Source organism: Callorhinus ursinus, unplaced genomic scaffold (assembly GCF_003265705.2).
Source record: "Callorhinus ursinus isolate GAN/ISIS: 27379988/994484 unplaced genomic scaffold, GSC_fseal_2.0 scaffold59, whole genome shotgun sequence".
NCBI lineage: Eukaryota > Metazoa > Chordata > Mammalia > Carnivora > Otariidae > Callorhinus > Callorhinus ursinus.
The window spans coordinates 4,696,396-4,710,155 of record NW_027397121.1 but is presented as its reverse complement, the minus strand read 5'-3'; the positions used below and the strand labels follow the sequence as shown (position 1 = coordinate 4,710,155).

The following is a 13,760-nucleotide window of genomic DNA, read 5'->3' as shown; positions in this document are numbered from 1 at the left end:
AGGCCAGTGAAGGGCCAGACCCCTTACGGCTATTCTCGGTCCCACCCCCCCCTTCCTGGGAGGCCTCCGTGATTTAATTAGAGCACAGAATCTTCTGCAGGCTGTACCAGCCACCAGACACGGGGCCAGAAGGCCCTGGCTTGTCACTGCCCTCATAGGGCATTAGGAAGCTGGCAAAAACCCGTGCAAAATCAGAAATTTGAGCCTAGATAGTTGATGCTATAGAATCACTGTTGGTAATTTGAGATATAAAAATATTGTGGTTATATTTTAAAAGAAGTCCCTAATCTTTTGGCGATACGAACATATTATGGATGAAATTATACGATGCCTGGTGTTGCTTCAGAATGATGGAAACAAAGTCGGCCAAGGGTTGATATAATTGTTGAAGCGGAGGGGCTGGGGCCACGCAGATTCGCTAGAACCTCACTATCAAAGTGCCATGCAGAGCCTGTTTGAAGCGCAGACTCTTGGCTCCGCCCCAAATCAACTGCACCAGAATCTGTATTTTAATCAAATAAAACGCCTAGGGGATTCAGGGCACATTCAGATGAGAAGCAAGGCGCTATTCTACTTTCGTACTTTTGAAACTTCTTTTGAAACTTCCCGTAATCAAAAAGTTGTGGGGTTTGGTTTTGTTTTTCCAAAATTGTCTTCACTGGCCGCACCACGATGCCCACGCAGATCTTCCTACCGAGTCCCGGGCCGGAAGGACCTGAGAGGCCCTGTCTCCGGCCCCCCCACCCCCCACCCCCGCCTTACCCCCGCCCTACGCGGGAGCCCCTGGGCTCTACCCAGCCGCCGGACCTCCGTCCTGCGGGGCAGCGCACCTGCCGCCCGGGCCGCGGCTCCCGTCCCGGGCCCCACACTGCCGAGGCTGCCGAGGCAGGCCCGGGGCGTGGCCGCACCCGGCGCACCTGGGCGAGCAGGCAGGTGGGACGCGCCGCGGGCCCGGGACCCCGCCCTCGCGCGGGGGAGGAGCGGGCGGCGGGCCGGGAGCTGGGAGCCCGGCGGGCCGCGGACGCAGGCGCCGCGCTGGGGCCGCCGAGATCGGGTGCCCGGGATGAGCTTCACCCGGAAAAAGGGCTTCTACAAGCAGGACGTCAACAGGACCGCCTGGGAGCTGCCCAAGACTTACGTGTCCCCGACGCACGTAGGCAGCGGGGCCTATGGCGCCGTGTGGTGAGACCCCCCGGGCCTGCGCGCCGCTGGGGGGCGCGGGGGGGGGGCGCGCGCGCGGGGCGTCGGGCCGGCTGGACGGCGGGCGCGCAGGCACCCGGGCGCAGGTGGAGCCTCCCGACGAGCCGGGCCGGGCCGGCCAGTGCACCCCTTCCCGGAACCCACCTTGGGGCAGGGGTCCCCTCTCCTGCCGGGTGCTCGGGGCCGCGCGCCCACCACCTTGAGCCAGGACCCCAAGGCCCAGAGTCCCGCGGGTTCGGAAGACCCTTGACGGGGGCTTTTCCCGGGCTGAGCGCTTGGAGCTGGGAGGAGGCGACGGGGCAGCGCAGGATGAGCCAGAAGCCTCAGGCTGTGGCAGAGGCTGGCCTGCGGCCGCTACGGACGCCACCTCACTGTTCTCACCGGCTTTATGGGGTCTCTGTGGGTTGAATTAGGACTGGGTCTGGTTCTCCAGGACTTGAACCTTACACGGGACCATAGAGTTCATCCAGGCAAATCCCCGTTGTTACGTGTGGGTACACTGAGACTTGCCAAGGTGCAGAGTGAGCTTTCCTCCGGGCTTTGGATCCTGTTGGCATGACCTTGGGTCTGACCCAGTGCAGAACTGCCCCCCGCCCCCCCCAGCCCCCCTCCCCATCTCCCTCACTACGCTTGAGGCTGCTACCTCCCCTCCCAGGTGGCGGGTTCCCTTCCTCCCAGCCCAGCCCGTTGGCCAGGAGGGATTTTGGTGAGGATGGCCTGGGCTCACCAGAGTGAGGGACGTGGGGGCTGCTGGGGAGGAAAGAAAGCCACGGCCCACCGACCTGTGTGTGCCCTCCAGCTCCGCCATCGACAAGCGGTCAGGGGAGAAGGTGGCCATCAAGAAGCTGAGCCGGCCCTTCCAGTCCGAGATCTTTGCCAGGCGGGCGTACCGAGAGCTGCGGCTGCTGAAGCACATGCAGCATGAGAACGTAGGCTGGGCCTGGGGGCTCTGGGGTCTGCTCTGGAGCAGGTGGGCGGGCGGCGGAGGAGAGGGGTTGTGGAGGGGGGAGGGGGGCCCGGAAGGCTCCTGACCAGGTTCTGCGCCCCCACGTGTCCGGGAGATGGCCCGAGAGGGTACAGAGAGCCCAGGACAGGGCCGATCTCCTCCCTGCCCCTCCCGCCCTTATTCCTCACCTCATTAAAATGAGGTGCCAGGACCTGCCCTGCCTACTTCCCAGGAAGGGTGCAAAGGGTTTTTTGGCAGTGGAGCAAAATGAACTTTGTGAGGTGCAAACTTACTGTTTCCTCGGTGTTGCGAAGGAATGGGCACGGAGGAACTTTGTAATGTGTTCTAGATCTCGGAGCTAGGGTGCCCCCAGCATCCTGGTTAATGTGGCTTCCACACGTGGCTCTGATAACAACAATAACCATAGGTACTTGAGCACTTCCTATGTGCCAAGTGCTATCTCAGAGCTTTGCATAAACTAACTTGTTAATCCTCACATCACAGGAGTTGAGTACTATTACTCCCATGTACAGAAGGGGAAACCAAGGCACAGAAAGACTAATAGGTTATACAGTTAGTCAGTGGCCCAGCTGGGATTTGAACCTATGCAGCCTGGCCCCAGGCCTCAGTGCATGATCATTAGAATATCCTGTCTGACAGAAACAGCTGGGAAGACTAGCCACCCGGCGCTGGGCCTAACAACCAAGCTTTGCTCTAGGATACCTAGATTGGTAAAATGATTTCAAAATATCGTGGACGAATATTAAGCCCCATTCCTCTTCAGCAAACCCCTCCCCATGGCCCCCAGCCAGGGGCGACGTTGCCCCTGGTTCTGAACCAGCCCTTTGGCAGGCAAGGATGGATGTGGTGGGAGACCCAAGGTCAAGGGCAGGGAGCCTGCTGGCTGGAAGACCCCCTTCCCTGTTTCCTCCCATTCCCTTCACCACTTGTGGTTGCCTCCTTGAGTTGAGAGTGAATTTGCACACCTGCCCTGAACCCCAGACTTGGGGGGCAATTTCCCCTCTCCCCAGCCTGACTTCCCATCACTGTGCACTGCAAGCTCCCTCCCAGTTAAGGGGATCCCTCTGCCCTTTTCACTGCTCCCAAGAAGGCTGGGAACCTGCCTCCTGCTGCAGACAGTGTATCAGGAAAGGGCGGGTGGTTGTGTGCATGGCTGGGCCCCAGTGGAAAGGGGGAGAGGGCTGTGGCGGCTGCCCAGCCTCACTGGCAACCTTCTCCCCAGGTCATCGGGCTCCTGGATGTCTTCACCTCAGCCTCCTCCCTGCGCAGCTTCCATGACTTGTGAGTCGGGCTGCACTGGGTTCTAGGGCATTTGCAGGCCTTACTTGCCGCTGGGGAGCTGGCTAGGGGAGAGTCCAGATTCGCTCTTCTGGGCAGCGGGCTTCCTGTCCCGGGCTGTCCACTGCTGTGTGATTCTCTCTGGAGATTCTTTCAGTGGGGGGCGGGGGGTGGTGGAGAGAAAGGCGGGCAAGAAGAGATGGGAGGGGCTTTGTGGGGTGCTTGCCTGACAGGATCTGTCTGCTCATCTGCTTCTCTTATTACCTGCTTTAATACCACCAAGACCTCATTGGCAGTCCTCACAGGGTCCGCACCAACTTACCTCGCCATTCCGTGGGGACCCAGGTGTGGGTCTGGACCTTGGGGCTCTTCCTAGCAGGAAGCCCTGGTCCCCTCTGGCTGATGGGGTGTTTGACAGAGTCACACGGAGCCAGAAAATTTTGTTGTTAAATGCATGGCTTTGCTACCGCAGCGCTTGGTCTACAACGTAGGAACCTTTGAGAAGGTAGATTTTTAAATTTTTTTCCCAACCCCTATTTTAAATGCAGCCGAAGGTCCCTTTGTTAGGATGCTTTCGTTTTAAATTTAATGCAGTGATTCTGAAGAGTTTTTTTTTTTTCCCTATAAAGCCAGTTGCTGGGCTTAGCGCTGGGAATTTAAAGTGGACCAGCCCCCCCTCCCAGGCCGGGTGGGGGTACAGTTTCTAAATGAAGACTCACAGTAGTGTGGTGGGTGCTCTAAGTATGGTCAGGTGAGGGGGGGCACTGCATGCTGCCTCGGGGCTTCACAGAGGAGGCAACGCTCGAACTCAGCGCCGAAGGGGGAGTAGATGTTCACCTGAGGTAACGGTGCTGAAGGCATAGTAGGTAGAAGGAACTGCGTGGACAAAGGAAAGGCCAGGGGCCCGAGACTGAACTGTGAGGGGAATATGGGTAAGTTCAGTGTGACTAGTGAAGGCCAATGGCTGGTTTGGTCAAGGGAAGAGTCCAGACTTGATCCCACAGGCAGCCTCGAGTCCATGGAGGATTTGAACTTTGGGGTAAGTAGTCAGATCGATTTGGGGGTGCACTTTGGCAAGGGGGGGAAGCAGGGAGCAGCTCTAGGAGCAGAGAAAGCCTGGAGAGTGGTGTCCCAGACCTTGATCTAACTAAGGCGGAGGTGATGCTGAGAGCAGACTTGAGGCCCATCAGGAGACAGGACTGTCAAAAGGTCATATCTGTTGGGAGATGCAGTGGCCGGGAGAAGGGGTGTAGGTCAGGATGCCAGGCTCCTGCTTGGAATACACGGTGAAAGGAGAACAGATCTTGGGAGAAAGATAATGAACTCTGTTTTAGACACAACTTTTTAGGAGCCTATAAATGTTCGGGTGTTTAATCAGCAGTTGCACATAAATCGAGCTCAGGAAGGTCTGGGCTTAGGTAGAACGTGATACAATACTGTCGATTAAGAGATCAACAGAGAATCTTGAGGGAGGGTCAGACTTTGCAAGATGTCTGATAGGAAGAAAGGGAGCCCCGGGAGCGTGTGCTGGGCAGCCACTGGTGAGACTGATCAGAGCAGCTTCGGAAGGGCGGGAGCAGACGTCAGGTCGTCAGGGGATTGGAAGTGAGTCAAGAGGTATGAACCACTCCTTCTAGAAGTTTGGTTGCAGAGGGAAAGAGGGAGAAGGGGTGGCTCTTTGAAGAAACAAGTCAAGGGAAGGTGGTTCAAGCACGGTTAGACTTCAGCAAGTTTGTCAGCTGAGAAGAGAGAACCAGGGTCCATGCAGAGGTGAAGGACAACAGTGGGGAGGGGACCGTGCATGGAGCAGGGCCCCCATGGGGGAGAGGGGATGATCAGGTAGAGAAAGCTTCAGAAAATCAGAGGCTTAGGGTGCCTTCGGCTCATGTCATGACCCCAGGGTCCTGGGATCGAGCCCCGAGTCATCAGTCTCCCTGCTCAGCGGGGAGCCTGGTTCTCCCTCCGCCTCTCCCCCTGCATGTGCTCTCTCTCATGCGCATGCTCTCAGCTTTCTCTCTCTCAAATAAATAAAATCTTAAAAAAAAAAATCATAGGCTCATAGAGATGGCTTCTACCACATCTTTTTTTTTTTTTTTTTTTTTTTGTAAATATGCCTTTTTAAATCTATCATCTTTTGTTCTGGACTTTTCTGTTACTACCTTGAGCAACAGCTATATTTTGCTGACCTTGACCTGTTTTGCAATCCAGTCGGAGGGTGCCATGGCTCAGCTACTCCTTCTTCCTTCTTCTGCCCTCCTAGAAATTGTTTGATTACTTCCTTCTTGGAATGGCAGACATTCTTGGTGGTTTGTGGGGCTCTCCCAGCCGGGCATGACCCTCTGGGGGAGAAAGTATTTGGACAGAAGCAGAAGGAAATCCTGGCAGGTGCTCCTAAGTCACAGCTGTGGCTTTCTGGGGGGCGCGGAGGCGGGCAAGGGGAGGGCACCTTTGAAGAGAGGGAGCACAGCTCCATTTGGTTTTCCTGAGCACACACCAGCCAAAATGCTGACCCTGGGCTCTGCCAACGGGGCGGCCACCATGGCCGGGCCGGGAGCCAGAAGCCAGGAAGCCCATGTGGGGATCTGGCTGGCTACGGTGGGGCTGGGTCTTGCACACGGAGGCCACTTCTAAGGCCTCGGTTCTGCCGTAGCCCCTGCACCTCCTCTGAGCTCAGACCTGGGGCTGGGTGGGGCTGGGGCTGGCAAGAAGCTCTCGTGCTTTTCAGCTACCTGGTGATGCCCTTCATGCAGACGGACCTGCAGAAGATCATGGGGATGGAGTTCAGTGAGGACAAGATCCAGTACCTGGTGTATCAGATACTCAAGGGTCTCAAGGTGCACAGGGTGGGGGGGGGCAGGAAGGTAGCCGAGGGGGGGCGCCTTGGTGTTGAGCCCTGAGGTTTGGGGAATGCCAGGCCGTGGGGGCTGGAAGAGCACAGTGGGACAGGGTGGGAGGGGGTTTGGAGCCAGCCTGAAGCCCCCAGTATGGAAGCTGCCCTCACCCTTCTCTCTCTCTTTCTCTCTTTCTCTCTCTCTCTTTCTCGTACACAGTACATCCACTCAGCTGGGGTCATCCACAGGGTGAGTGCTTTCTCTGCAGTGTTCTTCAGAGGCCCCCCCCCACCCCGGAGGGATTCTCCACAGTCGGGAAGGAGGAAAGGATGGGGAGGCGAAAATCCCCTGGAACTTGGAATGTGGATTTTTCAGACCCAACCTTGGCCCAGGAAGGCCTGCTCAGAAGAACGCTGTGTTCTGGGGGACTTTCTGGATGCTGCAGACAAAGCGAGCCTTGAGCTGGGTGATTTAGGCTCCAAGAATCAAGAGTATTTTAGAGCTGGATGGGCCCAAGAGGACACCTAGGCCAGCCCCCATTTTACACACGAGGAGGCTGACACCCAGAGAGAGAGGAAGCGGGATAAGCTCCTGTCTCCACCTCTCAGCCCAGCGCTCGCTCTCTCCTCTCATCTAGGACCTGAAGCCGGGCAACCTGGCCGTGAACGAGGACTGTGAGCTGAAGGTGAGCAGGCGCAGGCAGGGTCAGCCTGGCCTTGGGGTGGGCCCCTCTCCCCTGGGAGCCTCCTGTCTACAGCAACGCTTTCTCCCTATGTCTCCTGAGTCGTAGATCTTGGATTTCGGGCTGGCCCGGCATGCAGATGCCGAGATGACAGGCTATGTGGTGACCCGCTGGTACCGGGCCCCCGAGGTGATCCTCAGCTGGATGCACTACAACCAAACTGGTCAGTGGCCAGCTGCCCAGGGAGGGGCCGGGGCTCTTCTCTGGCGGCTCCTCCAAGGCCGTTTTGGTTACTCTGGGTGGACTGACTGCCGGGTCAGCTGGTCCTCCCCTTCCTCTGCAGTGGACATCTGGTCTGTGGGCTGTATCATGGCAGAGATGCTGACGGGCAAGACTCTGTTCAAGGGGAAAGATTGTATCCTTTGCTGGAAAAGCCAAACTCCAGGGATTCACTCCTTCAGCAGACACTTGATTAAATCTCTCTCTCTCTCTCTTTTTTTTTTTTTTTGTTAATGCGAAAGCAATACATGCTCACTGTAGGACAGTGTGATTTGTTTGTTTATTTATTTGATTTCTTTTTTTTTAAAGTAGGCTCCACACCCAGTGTGGAGCCCAACAGGGGGCTTGAACTCATGACCCCGAGACCAAGACCTGGGCTGAGATCAAGAGTCGGACATTCCACCGACTGAGCCACCCAGGCGCCCCTCACCGTAGAACGATTTTAAAATGCAGATAAGGGAATTGCCGAAAAGCAGGCACCTGCCATTCCACCACCATGTGGAAAAGACTTCACGTGTTGGCATCACACGCACTAATGGAGCAGCCGTGTGCGCCGTGCGGGTGTTGAGGAGAATACGTGGGGTCTGCAGTGCTGAGCTCAGCGTGAGGGTGGGGGAAGGTGACGGAGAGACCCACGTGAGGGTGGCTGGCTGGGTGGGATGGGGGTGGGAAGGCGGCGCAGCCAGGAGGGTTAAGGTGGGTGGGAAGCCTTCCAGAGACCTGCGCCCTCCCTTGAGAGTGCGTCTGGCTCCTGGATGGTTGCCTCAGCACCTGGGTGGGAGTGATGGATGGGCAGTGGGAGAGTGAGGCTGAGCCTTAATCCTCTGCCAAGACCTGGACCAGCTGTCCCAGATCCTAAAAGTGACCGGGGTGCCGGGTGCAGAGTTTGTGCAGAAGTTGAACGACAAAGCGGTGAGTGGCAAGTGGGTCTAGAAGGGCCGAGGCTTGTGCACTTGGCTAACCGGGTGTCACGTGGGCTCTAGGCCCACATGGGAAGGAGGGTTCACCCGTCCCTCCTTTTGCCCTTGGCAGGTGCTCTTTCTTGCCTTCATCCCACTTTGGACTTTGACCTGAGCCTTCAGCCTGGCTCTGGAGCTTTTCTGGAGCTCCAGAAAAGCTCCAGAGCTCCAGCTCTGGCTCTCTTTCGCCCTGAGCACCTCCTTTACCCCAAGGCCTGAGCCCCGAGAGGCTGACCGGCTGACCGTGGGGGATTACTCACTGCTCCTCTGTCTTCCAGGCCAAATCCTACATCCAAGCCCTGCCACAGAGCCCCAAGAAGGATTTCTCTCAGCTCTTCCCGCGCGCCAGCCCCCAGGGTGAGTGCTGGGGCCTGGCTCCTCGGGTGGCGGGGGGGGGGGGGGGGGCGCTGCGGGCTGCCCCAGCGGGCGGGGCTCTGCGGGGCCTGGGGTGTGACGCGCCTGCTCTGTCCCTGCCCTGTCCCTGCAGCCATAGACCTGCTGGAGAAGATGCTGGAGCTGGACGTGGACAAGCGCCTGACGGCCTCGCAGGCCCTCGCCCACCCCTTCTTTGAGCCCTTCCGAGACCCTGAGGAGGAGACAGAGGCCCCGCAGCCCTTTGATGATTCCTTAGAACATGAGAAACTCACAGTGGATGAATGGAAGCGTAAGAGCTGGGGGCGTCAGGGTTCTGGCCTGTCTCTGCTTTGCCTGCTCTGTTTCCAGGCCTGGCCTCAGCTGGCCCGCGCCCTCCAGGATCCCCACTGCCGCCTCCTCTCTGAGCAGATACTGTCTCCTGCGTGTATTGCTTGCTCCCTGAGCGGACTTCTGCTCTGCGTTATGTCAGGGGAGGGGGCTCTCTTTCGCCCTGAGCACCCCCTACACACCTTGAGCCAGCCTGTGTTTCACAGAGCACATCTACAAGGAGATTGTGAACTTCAGCCCCATTGCCCGGAAGGACTCACGGCGCCGGAGCGGCATGAAGCTGCAGTGACCCGTCTAGCCGGACCCCTGGCTGAGCCCAGGGACTGCCCCATGGCACCACCTGCCAGATACTGCCCCAGGACTGATAGCAGCTTGTCACTTCTACTGGTCCAGCCCTTCTGGGATTATCGCCTTCCGGGCGGAGGAGAGAGGGGCCTTGTCCTGGTGTAGGAAACAGGCCTTGTAGCTGCAGAATTCAGAGATGTTGGTTGAGAGAAAATAGCTCTGATCGCAGCCAGCCACATTAAAACGTCCATCTGGAGACTCGCCCACGTGTGGGGTCCTTCCTTCGAGGCTGTAGCGGGGCTGAGGGGCGGGCAGAGCTGGGGCAGGGGGCCGTGCAGTGATGGTACATTGGTTTGCTAAGGCTGCTGGGACCAATCACCACAAACTAGGCTTGAAACCACAGAACTGTATTCTGTCACAGTTCTGAAGGCTGGAAGTCTGAAATCAAGGTGTCGCCAGGGCCATGTTCCCTCTGAAGGTTCTAGAGCAGAATCCTTCCTTGCTTCTTTTTAGCTTCTGGTGGCTCCTGTCCTCTTTGGTGTGCCTGGCCTTGTCGCTGCCTCCGTCCTCACACGGCCCCCTGCCCTTGGTGGAGCTCTGTCCGTGTCTGCCTGTCCTTAGAGCAATACCAGAGATTGAGCTGAGGGCTCGCCCGCATCCAGCACGGCCTCGTCCCAGTCTTTACTCGTTACATCCGCAAAGACCCTATTTTCAAGTGAGGTCACATTCTGAGGTTCTGGGCAGACACGGATTTTGGGAGGACACCATCTAACCCCCTACAGATGGCCACGAGGGAGGGGCCCCTTCCTGGGCCCTGGGCTCTGTCGCGGAGCCGAACGTGTTGGCTGCTAAATTGAGGGAGTTGCAGAGAGAGTTGCAGCTGGTGAGACTTTGCACGCAGGTTATTTTGGGTGAGTGATAAGCACTCGAGATACGAAACAATAGCAGGCTTGTGGGCTGGGAGCTGCAGAAGGCAGAAATGGGCTTTTTCCAGGCTTTATGGAAAACGGTTCTACTCCTGCCTCCTCCCAGGAATGGGTATCTCTCCTGAGCTTTAACCTGACAATGGCTAGGATTTTTCTGTTTGCATTTGAAAAGCTTTGGTAGTACCAATTTCCAGGTACCCCTAGTTCCGGCCCTGGGCACTCGGGCCCTGGTTAAAATGCAGATTCCTGGGCGCTACCCCAGAGATTCTGACTTTGCAGGGTATGGGGCTGAGGCCTGAGAATATTTGAATGAAGACCCCCTCCCCCAAGTCCAGGGATTCTGATGGATATCAGACCATATTTAGAAAAACATTTAGTTGATGTCTGTCCCATTAGCCAAGAAGCCTAAATCAGCAACCAACAGAGTCTGAGGGGCTCACATGGGCTTCACACACTCATTTTACAGATGGTAAAACAGAGGCTCACATAGGGCACTTTTTGGGCAGCGAGGCTATTCTACATGATACTGTAATGGTGGATACATGACATTATGCGGTAGTGACAACCAGTGGAACGGTCCACCACAGAGTGAACCCCCAAGTAAACTGCCGCCTTCAGTTAATAACAATGTATCAGTATTGGTTCAGCACTTGTAACAAATGTTCCACACTGATGCAAGATGTTAATAATAGGGGAGCTGTGAGGCAGGGGGTGGGAGCCGTGTTGGGGAGGGAGTATATGGAACTTTCTGTACTTTGGCACAAGTTTTCTGCCAACCTAAAATTGCTCTAAAAATAATGTCTATTTAAAAAAAAAAAAGGCAGCTTGAGGCTCCAGGGAGATGGGGTGAGATACCCACAGCTGAGAAGTGGTGGAGGCAGGATTTGAACCTGGCAGCCTTGACCACCATGGTCTTAACTCACGCTTGGATTCAGCGGTGGCCCAGCCTTCCATACCTTCTAGCCTGCCTGTCTGAGCTCCTTTGCTGCCTGTGTCCATGGATTCTGCTTCCTCTCCCAGAGTGACCGTGCTGTCAAGGAGGGAGGGGCTGGCCATGTCCTGCCATAGCCCTGTCCTTGCTGGTTACTAAACTGCCCCAAGTCCCCTGAGTCAAGATCCCTCAGTTAAATCCTTCAGCCTCCTGAGACACCTCACTGGTCCCAAGAACAAATTTCAGTCTCGTTGGTCTGGCATTTAGAGCCCCTTGCCTCCTCTCTAACATCATACAATCCCACTGCCTCCCATGTTCCTTATCCCAGCGTGGATATTCGGAATGCCAGTCCGGGGATACCCCATGAGGCTCACCCTGCAGGTGAAAAGGTTAAAGGTTCTGACAAGTCCTGCAGCAAAGAGGTCTGTTCAACATTGTTTAATCCAGAACTTCCTAAAGGAACCTAACCCCAGGACCCCATTTTCTCCTGAGAGCCATCACACACACAGTCCTCTTTGCCCAGTGCGGCCCAGTACACAAGTCCCAGTACTCTCCAGATGGGCCTGGGGCCTCTCTCAGAACCTCTGCCTAGGAGGCCCTTCATCCCCCTCCTCACTTAGGAAAATCCTGCACATCCTTCAAGACTTTGCCTCAGGCCGCCATCGAGGAAGTAGCTCTCCACAATCCCCCTTTGAGAATGGGTATTCTCCTCCCTCTGCCCCAAGCCCTCTGTGGACTGGATTTACAGCGTGTGTGGTTCTGCCTCCGCTCCCCATTGCACACTGTGAGCCCCTGCTTGGAACAAGTATCTGTGAGTGCCTGAATGCGTGGATGAATGGATGATGTCTCGGGGTCCTGTCGATCATTTCTCTGCCCTGACCAGACCTTATGGTATCACGAGCGGTGAAGAGCACAGCAGAAACAGAAGTGGGTAGCCCTGCCCTGTCTCTTTGAGTGGCTCCCCTGAAAATTTCTAGGGTTTCAGACTCCCAGGCCTTTCCCATCATCCCTCGGTGTCCCTCCAGTCTATCCCCCATCCCAGAATTAATTTTTATGTGTCATTTCCCTACAGTTATCTCAAACCTGGGAAGTTTCTCCATAGGGAGGTGAGCTGCTGAGCAGTGGGAAGGATTTCATGGGTTCTGGTCTCACCCTATGGGCACATGGCCAGAGTGACAGGAAGCCAGTCCAATTATAGGCTGGCTGGGAATCTGGGCTCAGCTTCTCTCGGAGTTGGCCTGCAGGACCTCTGACTAGTCTTGTGTGCCCCCCTTCCTCTTGGGGGACAAGGGTGGGATCTGCCCTGCGGCAGGTAGGGAAGCTTGGAAGGTCTTGACAGAGATAAGGAAGCTAAACTCAGGGATGGGGGACAGTTGAGTAAGAGCATCTGTGTTCTGGATTTCCTCCTTTGTGAAATGACGGGTGTCCTTGTACAATGGTGCAGCTCTGCTCCTAAGACCACGGGGGCCTACAGCTGGACCCTGGCCACCCGTGTCACCCAGAGCAGAGCTTGCCTGGTGTGTTTGGGTGGCAGCTCATGGGAGGCAGAGACGGAGGAACTGTCCTTGCAGGGAAGAATCCGGGGTGCATGCGTGCATCAGTGCCTGCGAGCCCGGAGTCTTGTTTGGAAAGGGGAATGGCTCAACTTTCACCCGGCACAAGGACATAGCTTTTGTTTTCCACCAGGGTGTGGGAGACTTGCTTCTGCAAGAATCTCCTCCCACCTCTTCTCCCCACTCTTGGTTTTTGTGTCCTTAAATTCAGTTGAAACAATTCCCTAAGAACCGATGCTTGGGACGCTCCCCCTCCCTTTATTCCACAGGGAGCTCGGGGCCCTGTCCTCATGCCACCTAAGTCCTCCTGTGATTTAAGGTAAGAAGCTAATGCCTTTCTCCTTTTCTGCAATGAACAGCAGAGGCCCAACATCATTCCCTCAAATTGAAGCTCTCAGTGCGAGGTCCCTGGGGAGGCCTCACCCCTGCCCACCCCCACCAGGAGATTTCCTGGAGCAGGGGCAGTGCCTGCTGGAATTCTGATCTGGTCCCTCCCGCAGGAGCTGAACCCCTGCCCTTGCTCTGGGCCAGTGTCCACAAGGCCCCTCTGGGCAAGGGGGGGTGGGGGGTGGGGGGTGGGGGGGCCCGTGACCATTTTCTGTGCCCCGGATCCCGCCTCAAAACAATATTTTCATATGCCTAAAATGAAATACACAGGGTTACAAAGGAAGCTAGTTATGTTGAAATACAGTTGTGAAAACATTTAAGTGTGTGATGTTGTAATTCATGGGTTTCTTTATGAACGCATTAAATAACAAGATCTAGCTGGGAGCCTGATAAACTACGAATTTGAAGTAGGAATGGGCCTAAGTGGTGTTTCAAGAGAACTACAGCACCTATAAAGGGAGATGGAAAGCTCTGTGCTTCTTGTTGACATCGCCACTCCAACCAAAGTCTTCAGAACCAAGGGCATGGCAGCCAGAAAGAAAGTGGTAATATTTTTCAAGCCAAGTTCATGGACTCTGAATTACCGCGTGCAGTCTGTGGTTGGTGCACCCCAGTTAAGAACCCCTGTTCTCGATACTAAAATGTGACTTTGGGTACCCTCGGTTAGTTTCTTTCTCTCTTTCTTTCTTTTTTCTTTCTCTTTCCTTCCTTCCTTCCTTCCTTCCTTCCTTCCTTCCTTCCTTCCTTCCTTCCTTCCTTCCTTCCTTCCTTCCTTCCTTC

At 55.9% G+C, this 13,760-nt stretch overlaps 1 protein-coding gene across 2 annotated transcripts; it reads left to right on the top strand.

Annotated features, from left to right (window-relative positions):
• Positions 1 to 788: 788 nt before the first annotated feature.
• On the top strand, positions 789 to 9,444 carry MAPK13 (mitogen-activated protein kinase 13). 2 transcript variants are annotated; one of them, XM_025862235.2, is made up of 12 exons: positions 792 to 1,182; positions 2,000 to 2,129; positions 3,390 to 3,448; positions 6,171 to 6,279; positions 6,496 to 6,525; positions 6,914 to 6,961; positions 7,067 to 7,181; positions 7,302 to 7,373; positions 8,070 to 8,149; positions 8,475 to 8,553; positions 8,684 to 8,860; positions 9,105 to 9,444. In XM_025862235.2, the coding sequence occupies exons 1-12, from the start codon at positions 1,064 to 1,066 to the stop codon at positions 9,185 to 9,187; spliced, it is 1,101 nt and encodes a 366-aa protein (XP_025718020.1). In that variant the 5' UTR covers positions 792 to 1,063; the 3' UTR covers positions 9,188 to 9,444. The 2 variants fall into 2 exon arrangements, with proteins under 2 accessions (XP_073741032.1, XP_025718020.1); XM_073884931.1 differs by having other exon boundaries at positions 789 to 1,182; positions 7,067 to 7,373.
• Positions 9,445 to 13,760: the final 4,316 nt, after the last annotated feature.

Bases quoted from the DNA above. Each gene is read 5' to 3' on its own strand.
- MAPK13 (XM_073884931.1), top strand. From the start codon at position 1,064: ATGAGCTTCACCCGGAAAAAGGGCTTCTACAAGCAGGACGTCAACAGG. The intron at 6,280-6,495 runs GTGCACAGGGTG...TCTCGTACACAG, and splicing joins AGATACTCAAGGGTCTCAAG to TACATCCACTCAGCTGGGGT. The intron at 8,150-8,474 runs GTGAGTGGCAAG...TCTGTCTTCCAG, and splicing joins AGAAGTTGAACGACAAAGCG to GCCAAATCCTACATCCAAGC.